General features: G+C 43.5%; 1 protein-coding gene across 1 annotated transcript in view; it reads left to right on the top strand.

The window, feature by feature from the left end:
• The window catches only part of Ndufa10 (NADH:ubiquinone oxidoreductase subunit A10), a 46,755-nt gene that overhangs the window by 11,602 nt on the left and 8,353 nt on the right, over positions 1-26,800 (top strand). Inside the window, exons 6-9 of the mRNA XM_004667833.2 lie at positions 1,580-1,659; positions 3,398-3,452; positions 5,192-5,277; positions 14,433-14,541. Coding sequence (XP_004667890.2) covers positions 1,580-1,659; positions 3,398-3,452; positions 5,192-5,277; positions 14,433-14,541 — 330 coding nt within the window. The remainder of the gene's footprint in view (positions 1-1,579; positions 1,660-3,397; positions 3,453-5,191; positions 5,278-14,432; positions 14,542-26,800) is intronic.

Here is a 26,800-nt window from a genome sequence, read left to right on the forward strand (position 1 = left end):
ACGTACTTTACACTTTCTCTTCTCACATCCTACTGCTATGAAAAGGAAAGTGGTTCTGAGAGCTTGTCATTTGTCACTTACATGTGTTATCCACTTACTGGTTCTGGAACAGAAGCATCATGAGTCTCTCTCTCTCTCATCAGCTACCTTGACTGCTGCTCTGGGTTGTTCTGGGTAACTTGAAGCAGGGTGCAGGGTGTGGAGATCAGTTGACCCTGAAAGAAGTGCAGCGTGATGGCGTGCATGGCCCATTGTTCCTCACTGCACCCATCCTCGGTGCGGTCTTGCGGTGCTCAGAAGCCCCCTTCCTAATGGCAGTCTCTTCTGAGCACAGGCCGCAGGTATTCTTGGTTGTCTGTGAGTGCTGTTTGAGTAGCAAGTGCGTGGAAGACATGTAACATGTGCTCCTCTGTACCTCCTATGGCTGTGAATTTAGCATTAAGTGTGATGAGGAATTTAGACTCTAGATCATTACATCAAATACCAGAAGGAGGCAACTGTGGATGGAAAATAATTTTAGCCAGTGAAATAATTTTCATCACCTTTATTTACAGTATCATTCCTTGCAAAAACCAAAGGCATGGGCTAGAGAGATGGCTTAGCGGTTAAGTGCTTGCCTGTGAAGCCTAAGGACCCCGGTTCGAGGCTTGATTCCCCAGGACCCACATTAGCCAGATGCACAAGGGGGCGCACGCGTCTGAAGTTCGTTTGCAGTGGCTGGAGGCCCTGGCGCGCCCATTCTCCCTCCTCCCCCCCCCCCTTTCTCTCTCTGTGTGTTGCTCTCAAACAAATAATTTTAAAAAAAAAAAGCCAAAGGCATATATCCCAAATACCTAAATAGTAATTCTATTATCTTAGATAACACTATTTCAGAAATAATTCTGAGGTCCAAATAAGGCCATGGACTATTTTTTTTCCCAAGTAGTCTTAGATGAGTACTGCCATTGCTAAAATAATTACTTTTAAAGACAAGGAAATGTTTTATAGAAGCGATTTTAAATCATCAGTTAAGTGTGCGATCCTGCTTTTACTAGTTCAGTGCAGCCCTGGAATGCAAGGGGAGCAAATACTGCAGCAGACTGGTCAGAGCCATAGACGTGAAGCGGCGAAATAGGCAGCTTAGCAGAAGCTTTCAATACCAAAACTTGCTACTCAATTGGATTTAAAAGTTTTCTACACTTAGATGACAAGGGAAGTAAGGGCACATGGGTGGAGAGGTGGAGTCTGGGACAGGAGGAAACCCCTCTCCCCATAGTTGATGCTGGTCTGTTGCTTCCGCGTGGCTGAAGCACAGTGGGACTTTTGAAGGGTCGTCGTTCTGACCCTGCCTTACATGCAGCACTGCATCTGGAGTCTGGAGGGAGACCTTGCAATGTGTGAGGCCACCTGGCCAACACAGGTGTTAGCTGTAATCAGGAATAATTCTTACCAGCACTGAGACCCTTCCTGTCCCTGAAGGCCCAGCGATGCCTGCCTTGCTAGAAGAAAGCAGTGCCTCCAGTTGTCTTCGTACTTCACATATGTTCAGGTAAAGAGGAGTCTGGGTGTGTCCTGGTTTGACTTTTCTGCTTTTGTTTAGCCACATGAAATGAAGGTCACCTCTGCCTATCTCCAGGACATCGAGAACGCCTATAAGAAAACCTTCCTCCCTGAGATGAGGTGAGCCCAGTACACCACTGACCTACAAGCCCAGAGCTGCTTTGCAAAGGGGTTTTCACCCCAGCATCCCAGTGGGCTTTTGACTGCTGGGGTGGAGAAGGGGGTGACAGATGTTTCAGTAGATGATTGTGAACAGGATGATGGGGACATCTCAGTCTAGTTATCCTTTAAAGAATGTTTTATTTATTTACTTATTTGAGGCAGATAGAGAATGGATGCTCTAGAGCCTCTAGCCAGTATAAACAAACTTCAAACGCATGTGCCACCTTGTGCATCTGGCTTTATGTAGGTACTGCGGAATCAGATCTGGGTCCTTGCGCTTTGCAGGCAAGTGTCTTAACCACTAGACCATCTCTCCAGCCCTCTGTTTAGTTTTTGTGGGGAGTTTTGTTGTTTGCTTACTTTTGTCAGTACTTTGTTTTGCTATATCCTCAGCGTTTTTGATATTAGAGGTAAATTCCAGCTCTAGTCCACTCAGGGTTTAGCACCAGGAACTCATGTGTTTTTATTCAGATGGCAGATAAACCACTAGAAGAAGTGTTTGAAATACTCTGTACACTTGTGGAGGGAATTTATGAAGAACACACAGTCCCATAGGTATTTCTAATCGACACCTTTAAGGTGTTAGGGTTAGATGAATAAATGCCAGCAGATCTTTCTTCTTTCTTCCCTATTTCTTCTCTCTTTTTAAAGAAATATTTATTTGCATGTTGAGAGAGAGAGAGAGAGAGAAGGGGCAAGCCAGGGCCTCTAGCCACTGCAAACAAACTCCAGATATGTATGTCTCTTGTGCATCTGCCTTACGTGGGTCCTGGGGAATCGAGCCTGGGTCCTTTGGCTTCACAGACAAATGCCTTAACTGCTAAGCTATCTCTCCAGCCCCTATTTCTTCTCTTCTTGAAAGCATGAGGGAAGTGCGTCTTCTTCCACTGTACAGCTTGTTATTCTTGAGTCCTTGGGTATATTTGTGTATTATTACTATCATTCAGTCCAAATACAGTTAGGTTGACATCCCAAAATTTCATGCCCTTTTAAACTTAAATACAAAGTTTGATTTTGAAAGAAAGTATCCTTTTCCCCAAAAGTATTGATGCCAAGGTCATCTTTGCTTGTTCAGGGTCTGCTTTTCTTCCTCAAGTAGGAAAGATGGTAAACTGTGGGCTTTTTTCAGTCTGTTTCACCTCTTTTCCAGAGCACTGGGTGAACCAAGGTATGTGTGTTTACAGCATATAACTGTATTTTCAAGAACAGAATTACAGGAAAAGGCAGTTTTGCAAACCTTTGTAAAGATTTGTGTGAATACAAGCCAAGATGGTTGATCTTGGAATTTTAGTTCTAGAAACTTCTGGAGATAGTCTGGCTTTAGCAGCTCCCTAGTGGAACTAAGTGAAATGATGAGTTCTTACTATACCAGTCCTGCTGACTACATAGGCTGCATATGACAGACAGCATGTCTTCCTGGCTCTGTGGAATTTGATGAGTGGCAGCAGATTGTCACAAGGGATGTCAGCTTCAGGGTGGCATCTAAGATTCAAAAAGGATGGGCCTTTTTCTGCAGCATCATTGCCCACATGTCTGTCATTCCCAGGCAGCTCTTCTCCTCATCAGATATCATGAAGGTTGGGTAGGTCTCATGTAGCTGTGCGGGCACAACCTGAGCCAGTGTACCTGTGTGGGGCCTGTGTTCATTCAGCTCCAAAGGCTTACCTTGAGTAGCCTCTCTTGCTTTCTCTTACAGTGAGAATTGTGAGGTTTTGGTGTATGATGCAAGAGAAGCTCAGGATGGAGCAAAGGTACGGAGATGGTGGGGAGGTTGGTAAATATTCCTAAGTTTGATGGTTAAGGTTTGTGCAGACCACCTAGTCAGCTCAGTCCCACTGCTCTTGGGAATATTAGCATTTTGCAATCCAGAATCAGAACCCACCCCGCCTGTCACCCTCCCTGGGTGGTAATCTTTTATGACATTGTTTCTGTGATCTCACAGCCAGATGGCAAAGATTCAAGAACCTTGGGTCATCTGCTTTGTATCTTAATAAACACATGATAAAATTGAAAGTTGGACTAGATCGCAGGAAAAATTAATCATACAGAGATAATGGTTTTTCTCCAATCTGTATTTTGTGAAATTCCAGTTAATTCTGTGGAGTTTTCATGGAACTTGATGAGTAATAGCCAAGAAAATTCTGAAAAGGAATAGTTCAGACCATCTGCCCTTCGAAATACAGAAACAGACTATCAAATACAGTAATTAACTCTGATATTAATGTAAGAAGTAATAATAACCCAGGTATTAATAGATCTGTTTTGTTCAAGAGTCCAGAAAAATGGCTGTCTATTGTGCATGTGTTTCTTAGTTTGACAAAGTCAGTTCCTAAAGAATAATTTTAGGAGTGAGATAGGATAAAATGGGTCATTTCTTAAATAATATTCAGATAACTAAATGTCTAATTGGTAAAAACAACAAGTTGATGAGTTCAAAGCCAGCCTAAGCTACATACTTAGACCTTGTCTCCAAAAATCATGAAAACAACCAACAAACACCAAGACCTCCCAGTTCTACTTATGCTTTATATGTCATGTATGAACTATTAATTATTAGTAAACAGGTCTGACATGGTTTTTGCAGTGTCAGCACTTGGGAGACAGGTACGAGGATTGCTGCCAGTTTCAAGGCCAGTCCATTCAGGGCTCTGGAGTGAGGCCCTTGGGAAGGGGTGAGGAGAGAGAAATGGGTGGGGGGGGACAACGACCACAGTAAAAGGAAAGGAAAGTCAGGAAGCAGATGCAGTTTGCAGGCCAGTCCTTCCTGTCATGGAGAAGGAACATGCTGATGCTGTGAACAGCAGGCTGGCTCAGATTCTCACCACATGAATGGTGGGAGGAAGAGTTACCACATCTTCTGCGCGTTCTACGTGGAATCTTCCCTACCCTGTCTCTGTAATGTCAACATGGTTATATCTAATTATTTTATACCTTTTGACTGGTTTTGTGATACAGATTTAGATGGTGTGTATCTTAGGAGAATAATACATTAGGTTTCTCACTATGTTACTTGAATTTAGTGAGTATATTCAAGTTCTTGAACCTTAAGGAGAGATACTAAGTTAGAAGTGTCTGGGAGAGTATATGAGAAAATTGGCATGAAAGGATTACTTTTCTGGAAGGTTAGGTCTAGAACCCGAAGGCTAAATTAATGGGCTGTCTGGGAATTTGTAATGTTTGGGTGCCTTTCTTTCTGTGTGTGGTTCAGACTCGCCTTCTAAAAGAAAACTTATTTGGGAATAGTGAGTAGTTATGTTTGTCCTTGTCTTGATCCCTTTTCTCTCAGGCTGCAGGGTAGATTCTGTTCACTCTGTGTTCTGGATACTTGGTAAGACAATGCCACCAAGGTTGAAGAAAGTAGCCCTCCTTAGGGCCGTCTGCCTCAGCATGTGTTTTGACTCCTCGTTATGATTCATAACTTGCAGTGTCTCCTCATTTGTTTTTCTAAAAGAGACTCTTAGTTTAAATTGGCATTTCTTTTTTGTCTTAGGTGGTAGAGGACATTGAATATCTCAACTATGAGAAAGGGCCCTGGATCGAGCAGACTGACTACACTTTGCACAAACTGCGGATGCTGTAAGTTCCTGATGGGGAATTGGTGAAGCACAAACAAGCTGGTATTGGAGTACAGTACATTGGGTCTGCTTGCATGTAGAAACTTAAGAGAGTTTGAAATAGTGAAACCTCAGTCATCAGGCGTGAGCAGCACTGGTTAGAGCTGAGGTGATTTTCCTTTTCCTTTCCAAACAACTCTAGAGTTCTCTACTGGTTGCTTAGTTATCTGCTATTAATTTACTTAGGCTTTTACTACTGTATGCTAGGTGTTGTTCAGACTGAAAGAATATAGTAACCAATAAACTTTGTGCCCTCATCAAAGATAATCTACTGGGCCATACTGCATAAAGAAGTCATTTCCAACTCATGGAATGTAGGTGGTGGGCACTGAGTGATCAAGGGCACTGTTGGGATGCAGAGTCCTCTGCATACAGAGGTTCAAGTGAAGGCAGGATTCACCACATGTGTGTGAAGGAGACCAGGATTCAGAGACGCATCAGTGGAGAGCCACTGAGACAGGGACACACTGGAGCAGAAACATTGTATCACAGCTATACCAGTATGGGAGCAGAACAGAGGATGCCGTGGTAGAAAAGTGGGCATAGGTCTGGAAGAGAAGGCCCATGTGCCCACGTGGAGTCTTCCCATCGCACAGCTTTCTCCAGCTAGCCTAGTACCAGGTCTCTTGCTGTATCCTTGTCTGAGCCACCTGGCCCTGTTGGACTGGAAGATGTTCCCACAGGCACATAGGAGATGAACTCTTGTGCTGTGCTCAGCCTGTCCACTAGGTTTGCAGATTTCTAATCAGCCTCGCTGCTTTGTCCTCACTCTGTCCAAGGAGTTCTTGTTGGCCATTTCTGTCCTGTGTAGAAGTGTGGACTCCAGGCGTTGCACAGTTAGCCTGTCATCTGTCACTCAGTGCCTATAACGGTCTTCACCCAAATGTGCTTACAGGAGAGATAGGTACCTGGGGCAGATGGTTTTCATCTTTTAAGAGATTGTTGCTACCATTCTCTCTCTCTCTCTCTCTCTCTCTCTCTCTCTCTCTCTGTGTGTGTGTGTGTGTGTGTGTGTGTGTGTGTGTGTGTGTGTACTACAGTCTACGTGTGGAGACCAGCACAAGTTTGGTGTCAGTCCTCAACTTCTACCTTATTTGAGGTTGAGTATTTTGTTTATTGCTGCCTACACCAGGCTCTCTAGTCCATGAGCTTCTGAGGATTCTCCTGTCTTCTTGCCATAGGCATGCTGAAATTATAGACACATATATCTGCCTTTACTTGGGGGTCCGAACTTAGGTCCTCATGCTTGCAGGGCAAGCATATAATCCACTGAGCCATAACCAGTGATGGTGTCCCCAGCCTAAAGGCTGGACCTTTTAAATTTTGTTACAGGGTCTCCCTGTGTCCCCAAGTTGGTCTCCTAAGATCAAGTAATTCCCTCACATAGCCTCCCCAGCATAGGGGCAGTACACTCCAGCACTCCCAGCTGGTCTCTTAATTTAGGGCAGTGGAGAAAACATGGAGTTTAGGCTATGCCTTTGTATGAAATCCCAGCCTACTCTCTTTGCCACTATCCAATGCTGGTCTTAGGGCTTGTGCCTCAGCTCAAGCTCTGGTTCCCTTGGGTCTTTTGGAGCTGCCCATGCACCATGATGGCCTTGACACTCAAGTCTCTCTTCTGGATATTAGAGATAATGGACTGCCTAAACGGCCCTACCTGGAGCTGTGGGGCATCATCTTGGTGCTGGTGTCCTTCACCCTGGATTCTTCTGTGTGCTGGATCAGCCCACTTTCTTTACTCTGGGTCAGTAAGTGAAATTGTGGTCTTCTATGATGTCCAGTGGCCAGCCATCTCACTGACCAGTAAAGGACCTTGACCCAAGTGGAGGCTAGGCCTGGGCATATAGCTCAGTGGCACAGTGCCTGCCTAGCATGTATGAATCCCAGGGTTCATTCCCCAGGGCTGCAACAGAAGAAAAAAAGGAGCTGAAGTATATGTATGTTTTAAGTTGCTCTTCTTTCTACTGTCTTTCTGGGGCATCATTCACAAGTAAAATTAGATTCACATGAAAAGAGCTGGCCAGTACATTGAGTTTATTAATTCCCAGTACAGTGTTGGAATATGGTTTTAACTTCAAATCAAACTGAATATATGTCCTTTTCTATTAGTTGGGTGGATATTGAAAGGTGGGGTGGGCATAGTGTGGCATCCCTGTGTCAGATGTAGGAATGAGGCATGGCTAGCTAGGTCTGGCCATCTGCTTAGTTTCTTCATCTGTGAAGTTTTAGTGCTGTCATAGGGTATGAGACTACATTGACTGAATAGAAAACAAAAGTGCATGTAAATGTAGCTTTCATGTACAGCATATTCCATGGGTTCACTGTGCTATTCAGCAAACTTAGATGAAGTAAAAGGAACTTACTAGTACAGCCAGTTCTCCGGAAAATGTTTTAAAGAACCTTTATAGATCCTTTATCAAAGCATGAAATCATAAGCACCTGTACGTCTTCCTGGCCAGTGGAACAAAGTGCCCAGCTCTGCCTGTAGGCCCTGGGTGAGCGTCCTGCAGCCTGGAGGAGACCTGCTCAGGATGCTCTCTGCAGCCTTGCTGTAGACAAGATGACCAACCAGAACTAAAGGAGGCCTCCAGTATGTCTGAAACTGAAATTTTTCTGAGGTGTTGAAGACAGCTGGGAAGTTCCCATGAGGCCATTTTTGTTGTAGTTGTGCTTTGCTGTGAACATGGCAAGAACATGTGGGTAGCTAGCTGAGCCCCAGTGCCTCACTGTATTGTTCAGATTTCCATCACTATGACAAACTACCTGTCATAATCAACTTAAATGGAGAAAGGGCTCATTTTGGCTGTCGTTTGTGATGAACTTTTGGGCTGTGGTCAGTTGCTTGAATCAAGGCAGAACATCATGGTGGAGGCAAGTGATGCAACAAGCCCTCCACCCATGGTGGCCAGGAAGCAGAAAGAGGAGGAGGAAGGGTACACAACCACAGGCTGGTGACCAGGCCTCAACCTGTGAGCCTTTGGGGATATTCAGTGTCTGAGAATAGTGCTCATTGTAAAGTGAGGGCAACTAAAACAGACCCTTCCTCATTGGATTGTTTTGAGAATTAAGTGCATGGGCAATTTGAGGAGCTCGGAACAGTGTTGTCACCAGTGCTGAGTTTAAGCTAGTGATTTGTCATTGTGGGAAGTATGCTGTATAACATTCCTATAACCAGCCTTGCAAGCTTCCACCTTGGAAGCTGCAGAGGAGAGATGCTAAGGAAGCAGAAGCAAACAGACATCAGTGAGTCTGAAAACAACAGAGCCAGTCAGCGAGAAAAGGAACCTACAAAGCAAATGCCTGCTGATGAAAGTGTAAGCTGAAGGTCAGTGTGTATACAGTGCAGTGTGTGGCAACAAAAATCAAATGGTTTTGTTTGATTTGTTTTCACTATATTTCTTAAAAATTAGAGACATTCCAAAGGCAGGCACCAGTGTGCAAATCACCACATAGTTTCTGAATAATAATTTTGCAGAAAATCAACAGCTGTAAAATGGAATTGTATAATTTTGACATAACAACAACTTTTAAACGTTAGGAAACTAATTTGGAATCCAAGATATATACAGTATGCTTATGACTGTGTTATGAATATGATGAAATTAAAATCAGGTCAGTATTAAGGAAGTGGTAATAGGTTATTCTGTGCCTGAAGTGAACATGTTTTTCTTTGTCTTGTAAAAAAAATGTTAATTTCCTGTAAAATGTTTTTAAAAATTTTTTAAAAATCATGTACTAGTAGCTGGGAAGGTGGCTTAGGGTTAAAGTACTTGTTTGCAACACCTGCCAGCCTGGATTTAGTTCCTCAGCTACCTTTGTAACCTGGATGCCACAGGAGGCTAGAGGCTCTGGTCTACCCACACACACATGTGCAAATAAATAAAATATTTTTTTAATCATAATGTTAATTGTGCACAGTAATGGGTTTCATTATGATGTTTTTCATACATGCATATAATACCCAAATAATAGGCTTGAGGGATACATACAGTTTTTTTGTTGCAGACCCCCTTTTCTAGAACATGCACAGTTTTCTAATTATGTTCTGTATGTGTTAAGGGTTACAACTTTGTCCATAGAAGAAGCATAGAGTATGTGCAAGTACTGTGCTTTATAATATGAGGGATTTGAGTATCCTCAGTGTGATATCCACAAAGCCCTGGAACATAGCGCCATGGATATCTGGAGTTCCTATAGCTCGTTTTTAGCTTTTTTTTTTTTTTTTTTTTTGGTTGCTTTTTCTTGTAAGGATGGGAGTGACATGTAGTAGACAGTCTCATGCTGCTGGGATGAACTTTCAAACCAGGCACAGCTATGGAGGAAGGGAATTTATTTGAAACTTACTGATTCATGGGAAGTTCCATGATGGCAGAAAAAGTTGTCCCTTACCCCCGACCCTTCACAGATCCAAGCACAGAGAAAACAAACAAAAAAAAAAGCTACTACCAGCACCTGCAAGCACACTTCAGGAACTCTGTAATGTAAGGGTAGAGCTCAGGCACTTTGCATGTCTGGAATAAATACTGGAATTCAGATCTGCTCCCAGTAACACCTCCTCTAGCCAAATTATAAGCTTTAATAAACTCCTGTATCTATTGAGGGACGTCCGTTCAAACTACCACAGACAGCTCTAAGCTCTTTGCATGAAATGAAGCAAACATGCGCAGGCCCTCCTTCAGTTGTTAGAATTCTTGTTAGCTTTGTTGTCTAGACCTTATGTATATGTTATACATATGGTATATGTTATATGTGTGTGTTGGTAAGTTACTTTGTGTTTACTCAGTTATGCATTAAAATTTCTTGAAATGAATTCAGAATCTTAGGCATTGGCCCTGATCCTGCTGCTTCCACTGAAAACCAGTTTTCATGATTCCTTGTCCCACCACTAGTGATTTATCTATAAACCCCAACATTCTTCAAACCCTATCTGGAGTTACTCCCATTTTGTTTATCTCCCTATAACCTGCCCTTAAATCTTCTAAGCTCTTACATGAATATGTGTGATGATCTAGCTTGTTAGTATTGACCCTGTCTGGGTGTGAACTATCATATGAGAAAGGCAGTGGTCCTAGAATCCTGACAAGCCTGTTGAGACTGGGGAGTACATCTGGCTTTTTGACCTCCCACCAATAATGCAAGGTTATCTTCTGAATGTTATCTGAAATGTGTGTGATCTGATTCTGAAGCATATCTAAAATCATGTTTTAAAATTATAATTTTGATAATTACTTAGTTATATGGTTATCAAAGCATAGAGGTAGACCCTGTAATTCTCTGAAAGTTTATAAATTACAATATTCAATTAATTGCTTCAATTTAGCTTACTCTGGCTCTGTCATTTTTCCCCCCATTCTTGTCCTGCATTTGTGTATCTTACCATTTCACAATGGTAATTGTGTTTATGTTTATCTTATTGAGTATTATTACTTGAGTGAAAATTATGACTGTTTTTCTGAGGTGATTATTCTAAACATGTCATTTGCCAGTTATCCTCATTTGGTCCAGAATCCAACAAAATTACTGGTTTGGGGGGGTTTTTTGTTACTGTCTCAGCAGTAACATGGACTAGTGTATAATTGTGTGTGTATGTGTATGTGTGTGCACACATGCCTGCCTGTGCAGTTATTGTATTTCCAGTCTCAACTGTGTTTTGTGCTTGTAGCTTATAACTGACCAATGCTGTCCAGGTTGGTTTAGTTCTGGAAAGGTCATTGACAACCAGTGGAGCTTCAAGTGTGCTTGCTCCTGCCTGGCCTCCCTCTTCTACAGAGGTCAGCCTTCTGTTCACCATCTGCTCCCCGTGAGGTTGGCCAGGCTGCTGGGAGCGTCTTTCCAGTATGGAAACCCAGTGCTGTGGAGACTGCAGATCCAAACTGCAGTCTGTGTAGGGCTTGGGGTAGAATTTGTAGTTTAGAAGGAAGTGAAAAACGGAATCACAGGAGAGAGTATACTTTCTACTAATGAAACAGTCTCAGCCTTAAAACCTGATTTGCCATTTTACTTCTTTCTGTCTTATGTTTCACTCTTGTTTAAAACTGTTTGGCCCTGGCGCTTCATACTGAATTCAACTGGTCACTTTATCATCTTAGTTGGACACCGGCTTTAGTGGCATATTCTCAGTATGGTTTTTCCTTCTTCTGAATAGAACTAATGCTGTATAACATCTTCCCTCACTGGTGTTTGCTTTCTGAGTCATGAGCAGCTTCCAGGGGCCTTTGCACCTATTTCTCTCCAGCTGATTAGAGGTTCAAACTTCTGGGAGATTTACTGAAGATGTGCTGAGGCACTTCACAGTCATCATGTGAGCTCAAAGTGACACATGAATGGTTTGTTAAGAGCCAGAACCTTGCAAGTTTAAGTAAGGTGTGGAGCAGAGCAGCAAATTCATGTTTGTCCTCAAGATACTGCAAAGCCTATTCACATTTTTTCTGGGGTTACTGTAAAGTATAATTCTTCCAAGTTAAGCATAGGTGGCACTGTTGCTCTGTAAATTTCACACTCCACACATTCAGTTATAATTTTCCAGCATTTTCTTAAGATTTTCAAGTATAGAGAAAACCAGACACCCCAACCACCTTGATGTTTGCCAACATCTAATAGGAACTTCAGCTTTACTTGAAATATTTTATTTTGTTATAAAAAATTAATAACAGGTATAAAATAATTATATTGTGTTGACAGTAGAAAGCTGTACACTTATACATCAGTGACATGTATAAAATACATCTGCAGAAGGGCTGCTAGCTCCTGGTTGGTGAGGGAACCTTACAGAGCTAAAGGGGATGCTGAAGGCTGTACTGTGAAACAGTTCACACATCATACTGCTGATCTATGACCAAACAGAAGTCTGGAAAAATACAGCTACTTCTGTCCTTTACACACTTCCCTGTTTGCTTGCTGTTTAGATTTTTAAAAAATATTTTAATATCTTTCAGCAGGTAATGCCAACTGACTATTAATGTTAAGAAAGCAGTCTTATATGTGACTGCATCTGATATAGCTGTTTACCTAGCTGAGTGTGGACTCATGAGCACATGGGAAGACAGGCGAGCTATCGTAGTAGATCCTTGGAGTGGGGTTTGGGTCATTGGTTTATTGATTACACTGAGTGATGCTTTTGTGCTGGGGTACTTGACATGCTTCTGCTGCCATCCATGTAGCTTAGCCTGCCTTAGCCTCGGGTTCTCTCTGGTTCCCTATAGAAGCGTGACCCACAGACCCTTTAGCCTTTCTTATTAAGCTGTTCTTTCTAGTGCCATAGAGACCAAGCTATAGGTGTGTACTGTGGGCCTGGCACAGAATCTCAACTTGGGCATTACAGACAAGACGCATCCACTACCTTTTCAATTTATAGTGTCAAAGTGGCTGCTGTTTTCTGTTTTGAGCTATAAGAAAGATTTACATGGTTGTTTGTTTCAGAGTTACTAGGTAGCTTGGGCTGGCTGTCAACTTGTGCTGGTCCTCCTGCCTTAGATTCCCAAGTACTGGAACTTCTGGTCTGCACTACTTTAATAGATTTTTTTAAATGCTTCTTTCTAAAAGTTCAAAAACTGGCTTTTATTGGGAAGCATAATGGTTGTGCCCAGTTGAATGAAACAAGGAGAGTTTCCCATGGTTTTTATTTATTCATGCAAGTAAACAGAGCATTAGTCTATGTACAAGTGGTAGTGTGATGGACCATCCCACCTGGGCCCTTGTACTCTTGAGTAAGTGCCGCATGGGATTGTCACTTGACCTTTAGACAGCTCAGCCTGCCCTGCATAGCAGGGCACTGGCTAGTGAGCCTAGAGAGATATTTAGCTGCTTGAGGCCATCCCCCACTGACATGGGTGTCTTATGTTGTTAATGAGAGCCTGGTTTGCATAGCACTGCAATGTACCATCTGTTAGCTTTTTTTTTTTTCCTACTATTCCTTTACACAAGCATTCTGTGGCTTCATTTTCCTGTTTCCCAAACTTTGTGCTTCAGAGCTTACCATTTGGGGCACCAAGAGTCCCTTGAGTTTTGGAGCAATTTCAGCATAACAGCCCACACAGATTCAGTGGTCTTCAAGGTAGAGGTGGTGCTTCTGAGAGGGAGATGGTACTTCTGGATGGAGGTGGTGCTTCTGAGAGGGAGATGGTACTTCTGGATGGAGGTGGTGCTTCTGAGAGGGAGATGGTACTTCTGGATGGAGGTGGTGCTTCTGAGAGGGAGATGGTACTTCTGGATGGAGGTGGTGCTTCTGAGAGGGAGATGATACTTCTGGATGGAGGTGGTGCTTCTGAGAGGGAGATGATACTTCTGGATGGAGGTGGTGCTTCTGAGAGGGAGATGGTACTTCTGGATGGAGGTGGTGCTTCTGAGAGGGAGATGGTACTTCTGGATGGAGGTGGTGCTTCTGAGAGGGAGATGGTACTTCTGGATGGAGGTGGTGCTTCTGAGAGGGAGATGGTACTTATGGATGGAGGTGGTGCTTCTGAGAGGGAGATGGTACTTCTGGATGGAGGTGGTGCTTCTGAGAGGGAGATGGTACTTCTGGATGGAGGTGGTGCTTCTGAGAGGGAGATGGTACTTCTGGATGGAGGTGGTGCTTCTGAGAGGGAGATGGTACTTCTGGATGGAGGTGGTACTTCTGGGATTGAGGTAGTTCTGGATGGTGATGGTACTTCAGAGATGGAGATAGTACTTCTGCATGGAAGTGCTGCTTCTAGGTGGAGGTGACACTTCTGGATGGAGGAGGTACATCTGTGTGGAGGTGGTACTTCTGAGGTTCCTATTTGGGAGTGAATAACATTTATCTTGGTGTGTGGAGTATTTTTTTTAATTTAAATTTAATTTATTTATATGAGAGAGAGAAAGAGGCAGATAGAGAGAAAATGGACACATCAGAACCTCCAGCCACCTCAAACGAACTCCAGACACATGTGCCACCCAGTACAACTGGCTTTATGTGGGTCCTGGGGAATTGAACCTGGGTCCTTTGGCTTTAGTGGCAATCACCTTAACTGCTAAGCCATCTCTCCAGCCCAGTGTGTGGATTTTTTTTTTTTAACCAGTATCTAAAGAATTAGACATAGCTCTTGTTGTGTGGTACTTTGATGACTTGTTGTAATCCATGTTTACTTTGTTTTTCAGGGTTCAGGATAAGTTGGAGGTGCTGAAGTACACAACTATCCCTGTCTACCTTCCAGAAATCACGATTGGAGCTCACCAGAGTGATCGCGTCTTTCGCATGTTCCATGAGGTAAGATTGGAATGTGGGACACTCCCTCTCAGTGCTGGGGGCAGGATCACTAAATCATTCCTGAAGTGTGGATTTGCTACCTTCCCCTTTGTTTTTTGGACATAAAGCTAATTTGTCATCAACTGGAGGCAGGAGCAGGAATGTCCTAGGTAGCCTATGTAATAGCAATTCACCAGGGGTGTTATTTTGATGTCCTGTTATGTTTTGTTTGGTGTTTTTGTTAGAGAGAGAGAGAGAATAAATGTCTGTCTGCGTGCACAGATGCACATTCATGTATATGCACATTTGTGTGGAGACCAGAAGACAACCTCAGGTGTCATCCTCAAGGACATGGTCTGCCCGCTTTGAGATAGGGTCTCTCATTGGCCTGGAGCTTGCCAATTATGCTAGAGGAGCTGGCCAGTGAACCTCAAGGGAATCCCTATCTCTCTACCACACCGAGTATTTTACAGTAGTAGTGTTGATCTAACTCAGGTACTCGTGTTTGCAAGGCAAGCACTTTACCACTGAGCCATCTCCTTAGCCCTACAGCCTTTTAAGTAAGTTCTTTGGGTTATTTTTAAAGTGTTTTCACTGGTGTGGTAGTGCATGCCTTTAATCTCAGCACTGAGAAGGCAGAGATAGGAGGATCACTGTGAGTTCGAGACCAGCCTGAGACTACATAATGAATTCCATGTCAGCCTGGGCTGGAGTGAGACCCTACCTGGAAAAAAAGGTGATTTAAGTAGTTATAGATGGCCATAAAGGCCTCTCCCAGGCACCTGCCATTCCTGTTGGTGCCTGTTCCTGTCATGGTATGTGTGCTAGGACACTCATGTCTTTTTTTGAGTGTGGCTCTTACATGTCTCTAAGTGGAATTATGAAGACCTGCAGTTTCTTTAGGTGGACTGTGGAGGCTCACGTATGCTTGCAGCCAGTCCCCGTCATCTCTCCTCAAGTGGCTCCCTGTATCACACAGGGCTGACTTATCTTCTTTCGACTTGCTATGAGTGGAGGCATCCTGGTCCTGCCTCCCTTCACTGGGTCAGATTTTGCCCAGTTCTCTTGTGATATGTGTCATTTGGGTAGATGGTTAGTAGGCTTGCCCTTTTATACCTTAGACATTCTACATAGCTTTAGTAATAAATCTTGCCTTAAATCATACTCTGCTTAGTACTAGTATAGCACCTAAAACTCTTAGTATTTGCACAGGATATCTTTTTTTCTACATTGCCTTCTAATGCCAGTTGCTCTGTGTTTATATTTAATGTGAGTACTTACAACCTGCAGATATTTTCAGAATCTGTCACTCAATATTTGAAATGTTTATCTGGCCACATTTTATGATACATTTGTATTTAATAGCCTGTCTACTATTTGTATTTCTCTGACCTGTCCTGTGTATTGGGTTTCCTTTTTTCTTGCCTTTTTTGGGTTATGTTTTTTCTGAGTTTCATTTACTTCCTATCTGAGTACTTGTTACCGTTTTTTCATTACCTTTAGTGACTCGCCTGGTAATGAAATGTCCACCTTTGGTGTATTGAAGGCTAACACTAGTGGTTTTCAAGTTCCAGACCATATGTGGGTCACAGACTACCTTAAAACCCATTTGCCCTGTGGGGTGGTGTGGTTATGTGTTTGAACACTCTGTGCATTTTAAGTCCCTCAGGATATTCTGGGTAGTGTAGAGACAGTGTTGACTCCAGTAAATCTGTGCCTGTGTTTACCCTGCTCCGACTCAGTTTCTGGGGCTCAGCTTCTTTTTAGGATCTTTGGCCTTTCAACTGAAGAACTTTTTGTGGTAACAAGTTAAAATGGTCTTTCTTCATTTATTTGGTTTTGTTGGGGGAGAATACTTTTAATTTTTTTATTGACAACTTCCATAATTATAGACAGTAAACCACAGTAATTTCCTAACTCCTCACTTTCCCCTTCACAACTCCACTCTCCATCATATCCCCTTTTCCTCTCAGTCAGTCTCTCTTTGATTTTGATGTCATCGTCTTTTTCTCCTATTATGATGGTCTTGTGTAGGCACTGTGAAGACATGCATGTCCAGGCCATTTTGTGTGTGTAAGAGTGCATTGTAAGGAGTTCTATCCTTCTTTTAGCTCTTACATTCTTTCCACCACCTATTCCACAATGGATCCTGAGCCTTGGAAGGTATGATAGAGGTGTTTCAGTGCTGAACACGCCCTTCTCATTTCTCAGTACCATAGTGCCTTTTGAGTCATCCCAAGGTCACTGCCATCTGAAAAGAGAAGCTTCTCTAACCAAAAGTGAGAGTAGCATTAACATATGGGTATGAACATTAAGAGAAGTGCTTACCTGGCAGTTTGGTAAGCATAATGTATACATTTAGCCAAATGCCAGCAGATGTTAAACCCCTAGGGCTCATGACTTGCTCATCATAGGTTTTTAGCATCAGGCATTCCCTCCCATAGAGCAGGCGTCCAGTCCAGTTAGAAAGCAGTTGGTCTCCCCCATAACAAGCATGACACTGTTGCACCCGTTGGCTCATTTGGCCAGGCTGGCTGAACTTCAGGCTTCCAGTGGCTACTGTTGTTTATCTCCACTGGTGACTTCTTTCTCTCCCATGCAGCTGCATGCAGTCTAGCTTCTTCCAACTTTCTGTCAGCTGGTCTTCATGCAGGAGGTTTTTAGCTCAGCTCCAGCAGGATTTCTCAGTGACCTTGCAGCCCAAGTATGTGGAGTCTTCAGCAGTAGGGTCTTTCTGGTGGGAAACCAAGAACCTTGACAATGGCCTGTAATGTTTGGGGCTGGGGGGGAGGGGGGCATCAGGGATCTCCCTGGCCAACAACTCAACTGGAAGGTATCCCATCCCTGGCACTGAAAATTTTCTAGTAACAATCTATGGCTTCTGGGTGTGCCATTGTCCAAAAGGTAGGTTTCCATGTACTGTAATTTTTTTTAATTAATTAATTTATTTATTTATTTTTATTTGAGAGCGACAGACACAGAGAGAAAGACAGATAGAGGGAGAAAGAGAGAATGGGCGCGCCAGGGCTTCCAGCCTCTGCAAACGAACTCCAGACGCGTGCGCCCCCTTGTACATCTGGCTAACGTGGGACCTGGGGAACCGAGCCTCGAACCGGGGTCCTTAGGCTTCTCAGGCAAGCACTTAACCGCTAAGCCATCTCTCCAGCCCTGTAAATTTTTTTTAAATGACATGCCCACCTCTACCCTTAGAGTCACATGCCTTATCCAGCCCTGCAGAGTGACTTTGGGGCCAAACCTGAAAGGAAGGGAGTCTGTCTTCAGAGATTTTTTTTTTTTTTTTTTTGGTTTTTCAAGGTAGGGTCTCACTCTAGCCCAGGCTGACCTGAAATTTACTGTGTAGTCTCAGGGTGGCTTCAAACTCTTTGTGATCCTCCTACCTCTGCCTCCTGAGTGCTGGGATTAAAGGTATGCGCCACCACGCCCAGTCTAGGGATTCTTAATTGCCAGATTTCTCTTTTAGCTCTTCCAATCTTCAGCATCTTGTGCTTCTGCCTTATGTGTGTAAGGAGCTGCCTGCTGTTTCTCTGGAATACTGATTGCTCTGGCAGGGTCAGTGCTTGTCCTAAGAGGATTTCAACATGGTTTGAGCTCTTCTGGGATAAGTGCATGTCCCTGCTTTGCTTGCAGTTTATGATGCCGTTTGAAACTTGGGCTGATATCTGCTGTTAGCACCACTTCTGCCCTGTTCTTTGCTCTTTTCCTTGGGTTCTGTAGGGCATCAGTCTTCTCAATGTGTTCCCTGGGTCCCGTGTTCTCTGTTCTTTCCATTTCATTACCTTCCCTCATCATGCTTCTGTCTATGTATGTTCTAAGCTGTCTTCCAAGCTGCCAATCATCTTTTCACTTCTTGCTAATCTGTTGTTAGACCTGTAGTTCTTATAATTGAGCTTTTACTGTTAATTGTCCTTTTTGTTTCAAGAATTTCCACTGTGTTATAATATCAAGTTATTTGCTAAAATTACTCTGTCATGTAATTTCTTTAATTTTTAAAAATTTCTTTAATTTAAAATTATCTGATTATTTCAATGTCCTTCTGTTGGGGTCTGTTTAAATTATTTGGCTCTCTTCTACTATGTTAAATTATTTGGCCTTTAATCTCCATGTGCCTTATAGTTGTTTTTTTGTGGTTTTGTTTTAGATGTCCCCCTCCATTGCCACTTGTTAGTTTTGTTGAGTGTAGGAATAACTTGAGACCTTGACAGAGGCTTCATCCTTGAAAGGATGTGCCATGTCATCTTCTGGCAGATGTTACACTTAGGGCAGGTAACCTGAATCCATTCAGGGATCAAGCCATGTGGCTGAGCTTGAGTTCCATTGTGGGCGTATTTCCAGCTTGCTCTTGTGAGGGAACATCATCACAGGGCCATTTCTTTTGGTGAGTCCTAAACTGCAGGTTTTATCTCCACAGAGCCACCTCTGTGGGAGCTCTGCTCAGTGCTTCTCTGCCTCTGCTGCCAGTGAGTACTAGGGAGACCCTGGGAGGATGATCTGCTGTTCTTTCAGCCTTTTGTCCTGGAACCCTGGAACAGGCCCTCCCTACCCAGTAGATGTACTAATGTGCTTTCAATCTCTGCAGCAAAGTTGGTGGTCCTCCCAAACTGGACATAGTTCTGTAGTTCTATGCTGAGTTTATCTAGCACTTTTCATTGTTATTGTGCTTTGTGTTATTGCAGGGTTTTTTCCCCCTACTATTTTCTATTATAAACATTAAAAAGGACCTCTGCCATTGGGCATGTGGTTTTAATTTAATATTTTTAAATGCTCAAAAGTATAATCAAAACAAATGATTGGAGAAATCTTTTTTTTTTTAAAGTTTCTCAACATTTTAAAAGATATCCTTCAGCTTTGAGTGCCATTTTAGATTTATGAGAAAGTTGTGGGGCTGTTAAAGGTCTCTTATACCCACATACAGTTTTCCATGTTCCCAGCTTCCCCAAGTTACAATTAAGGACCTTTCATGTGCACCAGGTGTTAGCCGAACACGTACTTCATGCTGCCTTGAGTCACCAGGTATTAGCCGAACGCCTACTTCATACTGTCTCGAGTCACCAGGTCTCCACAGGCTCCTATGGCTGTGACACTTGCTCATTTTCCTGTTCTTAGTCACTGTGACAGTGTAAGAAGCCTTCAGGTGGGTGCTCAGTGCTTTCTTGAGAGGGGGTGCCTGGGAAGGTGAGGCTGTCAGGACGGCTGCCACCACCTGGCTGAGGTTGTTTGCAGCTCTCTCTGGAGAGTTGTTCTTGCCCTTTCCTCCAGAAAGTACTGTGCATATTGCAGGCTTCTTTACTCATAAGAGTTGTATAACTAGTTAGAGGATTTTTTAAAGGAAATTTAGTTGCTTAATATTCAAAAAGGATAAATCAAAGCATGGTAATAATAGTGACTAATTCTTAGAGAATTGGTTTTGAGCATTAAAGGCATAGCAGCAATTGCCACCAAATTTCCCTCTGGAAATGACACCAAGGGTGATAGATGTGGATGAGTGAGCCATTGTCAGTTTTATATGCAGCTGCTTACAGTCTGGGAAGATCTTTGGCCGGAAGAGCAGGTTCCCTGGTGGTGTGGCAGAGCTGTCTTCTACCTGCTGTGCACAAACTCCTCTGGAGGAACATCATCTTTGAACGGTGAGGCAGTTCCCTCTGCCTTGCTTCAAACCTGTGTGTCTTGTCTCTCCTCTTTTTCCACAACAGGAGGTAGGGAGGCTTCCTTGTTCAGTTAGAGCAGTGGCTTCTTTGTGTGTGGTCATCTCAGTAGACAAGTGGTCTGCCAACAGTTTCTGTCACATATTATAGATAAAAATACCTGTTGCTTTAAAAGATAAAACCTTAATAATAAGACCTAATTTTTCCACTGTTTTCCTTTTCTTGGAAGCAGCTTAAAAATCACATGTTAATGATGTAATATAAAGTCAAAGTGCCATGAAAATGTAATTCATTCTTAATCTTTAGTTCTTAGATTGCAGTCCCATGGTTCACCTGGGGACGGTAGGCAGGACTGGGAAAGTGGGAAGTGGACAGGAGGAGAAAGGGCTTGGGGAGCCCACAAGGCATGGCCCTGTGCTGCTGTCATTTGGATGGACAGGGATTTCAGCGTGAGGAGCACTCTGTCTCTGGCCCTCACTCTAGGGCCGTCAGGAAAGGCCTGAAGATCTGTTTGGGTTAGTTAGAGCTTCTTGAGGGTTAGTGAGAATTGCTATAAAATTTGAATTGCTAATCAAACTAAATGCTGTCTTTCAGAATTATGTATTATAAGAAATTAGTAAAGAAAGTATCTTTTAAAAAGGTGCCTTTTTGGCTGGGATCAGTGTCTTGTGACCATGCTGGCTGTGGCCATCAAAGTATCTTATTCCTTAGGACATAGCTGTTTGCTTCTCACATCTGCATCTCCACTGCCCAAGGGGGACACGTGTTTAGTGCATGTATGTGTGTTGTGGGGATGGGATGGCTGTTGAGTGGTACAGACCAGGTTTGTCTTGCCTTAGCCCTAGTGCAGCTTTGGAGCCTGGTGTTAGGTTCCCTGTGAGGTCTTTTCCTCTTGTTAGCCCTTTCTCACTGTCCTTACAGGTCTGGGGTTTGGGGTCAGGCTTACCAATGGTGTCTTTGTCCTCATTGGCCCTCTTCCGGCCCTTGCCAGGTGTGGGAGTGCTTCTTTCCAGACATCTGCACCTGCACCCTCAAGGGTAGACTGGGCACAGGGCATAGGAGGTGTTTGGTGACCATTTGGTGACATTGTAACATGTGTTAGATGGAGGGAAGAAGAGATTGGCCAGGGAGGATGAGCTGGTGTGAGATCACACACGGCCTCATGGATATGCCAGGGAACTTAACTTTGGCCCTGAATCTCAGGAGAGTCACAGTGCATGTGGGTTGATTAGCACAGTTCAAATAGTGTGTAACTCAAGGGTATTTGTATCTTTGTAGGATCAGGTTCTAAACTGCACTATAATGTATTGAGGGAATAAATTAAGAAATGTTCTCAGAGAAACTGGATTTTGAACCAGAGATTAAGATTTGTAGATCTTGATGAGTTACAGTCTTTATTTGAGTAAACTCATTGAGAGCTGCAAGAGCAGAGTAAGGCTCACAGAAGCTGGAGCTGGCACTGCCAGTGGAAGATATGTGAGATGACTGGAAGGCATTCTCTATTGGAGAAATGGGGGAATTGCAGACCTGCACACCAGGACCAGGGTTGCTAGAGACCTTGAAAGTTCCTTGTGTGGTTGGATGTGGGCTATGGTCCAACACCTGAGCCCAACATGTGTGGTCAGTCTGGAACCATGGCCCACAGGGTGAGAGAAAAGAAGATGGGGTTGGAAAAGAGATTAGGGTGGAGTGTCACAGAGTGAGCAGGACCTGGGTAGAGAGGTGGGGACTGATGAGGGCGCTACTCTGCTGGTGTTCATGCTGGCAACATTGGTCAGCTTCCTTGATCTCCTCCTCCATGTTGGGCCCATTGTTTCCATGGGCGGTACCATGATTCCCATCTGCAAATGAGTAGTCAGTTACACAACCCTGCAGAGATAGTGGGCAGGCTGGGGCTTGGGCCCTGGGGAGCAGTTCCTTTTTGATTGACTGGGTTGTTGAGGTAGGACAGACCATTGCAGAACAGAGGACCTTAGAATTTTGTGTGGATATTCATAGGCTGATTTGATTTGGCTTAGGTGGAATGGTGACCTTGATGTTCTTGGCCAGTCTTCTCACTGGTCTAGCTAGAGTGGCTGTGGTGGCTGTCAGATGTGTTAGTACTCAAGTTGCTGGGCCACCCATGCCTCTAGGATTGAGGATCTCATGCACCCAGTGTTCCCCATTCTGGAATCTGAGCAGTATTTACCAACACACCCTCCATCCACAGTTCTGTGCTCGTACAGACCCGGTACACACACAGTTATGAATGCTGAATGTCTTCCCAGCAGTGTTTCAGAAATTGAAACAGACCACTTTATTTCTGTAAGTCTCTCTATGGGTTCGATAAACTGATGGGGCTTCTACTTCCCCAAGTCACATGCTGCAAAGATACTGGGTTCCACCATGGACCTGTGTCTGTACAAAATGGTTGCCAGGATGACAGTCTCTTCTGCTGTTTTATTTCTTCACTATCAAGTTGTTTTCACTCTGTTTCAGTTTTCATTTATCCTAACAATGTTTTCTGTGACCTTAACAGGTTAGCACAGTGGTCTTACCTTCTCTTAGTAAAATCTGCTTTTTAATAAGGAAACCCTGCAATACACAGAAAAGCTCTGTAGCAGACAGCTTCAGGTTTGCTGAGATAAACTTCCAGACCAGACATAGTTATGGAGGAAGGGATTTATTGAAGCTTATAGATCTAGGGGAAGTTCCATAATGGTAGAAGAAGCTGGCCTGCCTTCACAGGCCCAAGCTGAGAGAGAGAGAAGCACAAACCAAAAGCCACACAGCACAGCACACCAGGAACTCCTGCTAGGCACACTTTGCATATCTTTAGATTGAAACCACCTTAAGATCCACCCAGTGACATTGCCTCCAGCCAGGTGGCTGCAGATGCAAACTATAAACAAATGAAAAACTGAATATACTGGGGACCATCTGTTCAAACCACCACAAGCTCCTATTAGAAAACCCTGCAATACATAGAAAAGCTCCTGCTGGCATATCTAAACATGCGGAAGAAGAGCAGACTTGGTTGCTCTGGATTTCCTCACTGCATCCACACCTTGCTTAGGACTCCATTTGCTCCCTAGCTATGGTGATAAAATACAGACATTCATGTTGTGCTTCTTTTCAGTGAAGGGTTGGGAATAGAATATCTGACCGACCTTTGAACTTCATGCTCCATGGAATCACTGAAATGTGTTGTCTGTGTGTCCCAGTTGTTTGTCTTTCTAACTACGGAGAAGTTGCCCACATAGAAACTTAGCATAAGGCTGAAGGATGGCTTAGTAGTTAAGGTATATGCCTGCAAAGCCTAAGGACCCAGGTTTGGTTCTCCGGGTCCCACATAGGCCAGATGCACAAGGTGGTGCATGCATCTGGAGTTCGTTTGCAGTGGGTAGAGGCCCTGTCATGCCCATATATTCTCTCTTTCTCTCTGCCTCAAATAAATAAATAAAAATAAATCTTAAAAAACGAAAGTTAGCAGAGAAGATAAACTTTTTATTAGAAACCTTGATTTGAACACAGTTGCTATTGTGATGCAGTCATCCTGGACCTGCTGATAAAGACTGAGGGAATGTCTTCAGTACTGCCAAGAGTCTAAAAATGCTCACTATTGGATGTGTGTTGTAGAACTACTTTTGCTTTAGGATTTTTAGGGTACATACTGTTTCCAGGTATTTAAATGAGTGGTTAGGGTAGGAGTGCTTCTCTTACTTACAGGTAGTAGGAGTTCAGGGTTTGGGACATTAGAACTGTGTGATATGGTGATATTTGTCACAGTGAATATTAGAACTTAATGTGGTCGTATCTATAAATAAGGTGATGGTGTTAAGTATTAGCTGTTATTTTAAAAAGATGGTTTTTGAAAGTTAACTCTGATAAAATGAAGGCTTTTAAAATTGATTTTGATTTCAGTCTGATTTGATGCTATGTAATAAAAGAAGGTTAGAGAAGTTGTGAAGAAGTTATTTTATTAATTTCTACAATATTCTTTCTCAAAATTAGTGAAAAATTTGAAGCAGAGCTCATTAGTATTTGTATGTAATAGTGGAAAGTACAAGTGGAAAATTGGGAGTCCCCACGGTACCCCAAACTATTTGGTAGCTCTAAACACCTGAGAGTATCTCGCAGTCCCAAGTCAGCGTTGCCTGACGCAGCCTGGCCCCCAGCAGTGGGGCAGCTCTGCATAGGCACAGCAGAGCTTCTTGCAAGCCTTCTTTTCCCTTCATGCCACCTGTTTGCAGAAGTGAAACAGAGGGTCTGGTGCCAGGGCACACATGTACAGGTAATCATCGATGTGTGTGTACATAAAACATTGCATGTCCCCCAGGAGAGCTGTTTCAGCTGGGAACTATGAGCATGACTGAATGTCCCCGAAAGTCGCAGTGAGCTGTGGATGTTCCCCAAGGTGCACATGAAGAGGCTGAAGAAAGTCTGCCCAGCATTACCTGACCAGAGGGGATTGTGGCCACAGCACACAGACAGGGAACCTTGCAGCAGAAAGCGTAGCTGCACAAGTGGCACAGTATGTTTTTGACAGGTGGGAAGTTGAAAGGAATTCACTGAAACGAGTAGAGTCAGTGAGTGTACAGTTCAGCAAAGATAGAGCTATTACTTTATTTTTAGAAGTCAGTATACTGAGAATAGCTGTTTACTGAGATTTACATGATATCCTGGAGAAAAGTTTCCTGGTCATGACATTAGATGGGTCAGCCAGCTGTATGCTAGCCAAAAGACCATGGGCAAGTCAAGTCACTTACCATCTCTTCTCAAAACAGGGGCTGTGTTGATGGCTTCCTCATGCTGCCAGAACCACAGGAATGTGGTAGTGGGTGCCTGTGTGGGCTGTAGGTCATGCCAGTTGGACTGTAGAGTCCTGCATGGTGCATCCCCCATAGATGAGATGAGTGCCCATGGAAGAGACAGAAGGGAACTCCTGCTGGCACCAGGAAGGGCTTCATGGCAAGCGGGCAGGGGAGGGTTTCCAAGGCAAGGGTGGTTTGGGAGAGCTCATAAGAAGGGCCCATAGTGCAGGGGCTGGCAGGAGTGGCTGTGCTCAGGTCTGCTGGATGCTCTGAGGGCTGTGGGCTCATCTACTAGGGAGGTGCCCACACAAGTTTATTTGGCTTTCGTAATGTCGCCTGGCTAATCACATTTGTGAAAATAAATAATGTTCTTTGTTCCTTGTTGTACTGTGCACAACAGATATATACACACAGAAATATTTTTTCTATTTATTTGCAAGCAGGGAGAGAGGGAGAGAGAGAGAATAGATACACCAGGGCCTCCATCCACTGCAAACAAATTCCAGATGCATGTGTTACTCTGTGCACCTGGCTTGATGTGGGTACCAGGTAATTGAACCTGGGTCATTAGGCTTTGCAGGCAAGCACCTTAACCACTGAGCCATTTCTCCAGTCCCCCAGATGTACTTTTTAAGTGCTTTTTTTGGCCCACTTCTACAGAAGCTGTAGGTCTGGCTGTGGAGAGCTGTAGGCGTCTTTGCACATGCAGCCTGTGGTCACAGAGAAGTTTGTAGCAGTCTATGGCATATGTTAGCAGCTTCCTTCTGAGGGGCCTTCTCAGGTGACACTGGTCCCCTCCAGTGAGAGACTGTCTTGCTTACATGTCAGCCCTATAGCTAGTGAAGTTGGCATTTACGCCCTCTTCATATCTTGGCTTACCTTGGCTCATTTCGCACAATTCCATTGTGTTTCCTCGCATCAGTGTCACCCTAGGACAGGTATCCTCAGCGTGCCTCGTGGTTAGTAGTGCCGCTTCACACCATGCCAGAGCCTTGCTTTGGTCCCGGTGCTATCCTCTCATTCTTCATCTGCCACCACCTTGCAGGAGGTGGTTACTATTCAGACTTTGAAGGAAAGTGTAAAAAACTTTCACCCGTTTTCTTCCCATCTCTGCTATTTCTGATGTGCACCATTCTTTCATTTGGATCACGTCTTACCTGAACAGTTCTTATAGTATAGGTCTGGCACTGGTTAATTCTATTGGCTTTTGTTTGTCTGAAAAAAAAATATTTCAACTTCATTATGAGAGATATTTTCACTTGACACAGAATGCCATTCCTAGTTTGGTAGTTCTTCCAACATGTAGAAGATTCTCTGGTGCTCTAGGCCTGTATCATTTCTGATGTTTGAAGCCTACAGTTCCTCTTAGCTTTGGTCTTGGTACACCAGGATTCTTTGATCTGTAATTGCTTTCAGGATTTTAATCCCTGTTTTTAACAATTGTAGTTATGTGACTCTGTGGTTTTCTTATCTTTATTTTGGTTGAGTTTATTGAATTTCATGAATGTTCTGTTTATAACTTTCAGAACATTTATTTGGAAATATGGTATGATTTTGTAACAGTTTTTCCTCCTGTGGGGAATTTATACATACATGTATTAGATTGATGTTTTCCTAGGTCATTAAAACTGTTGATTTTCTTTGAGCCTTTTTCTCTCTGCTTTATTTTGAATAGTTTCTGATAGCATGTCTTCACGTCTTTTTTACAGTTACAAGATGTGCTTTTACTCTGCTGTATTCATTTGGATCTCTTCCAAAAAATACCAAAAGGAGTGGATGTTGAAGAGCTGAACTGGGGGAAAAGCTGAGAAGCTGAAGGTGGGC

The sequence above is a fragment of the Jaculus jaculus genome, chromosome 4 (assembly GCF_020740685.1).
Source record: "Jaculus jaculus isolate mJacJac1 chromosome 4, mJacJac1.mat.Y.cur, whole genome shotgun sequence".
Lineage (NCBI taxonomy): Eukaryota > Metazoa > Chordata > Mammalia > Rodentia > Dipodidae > Jaculus > Jaculus jaculus.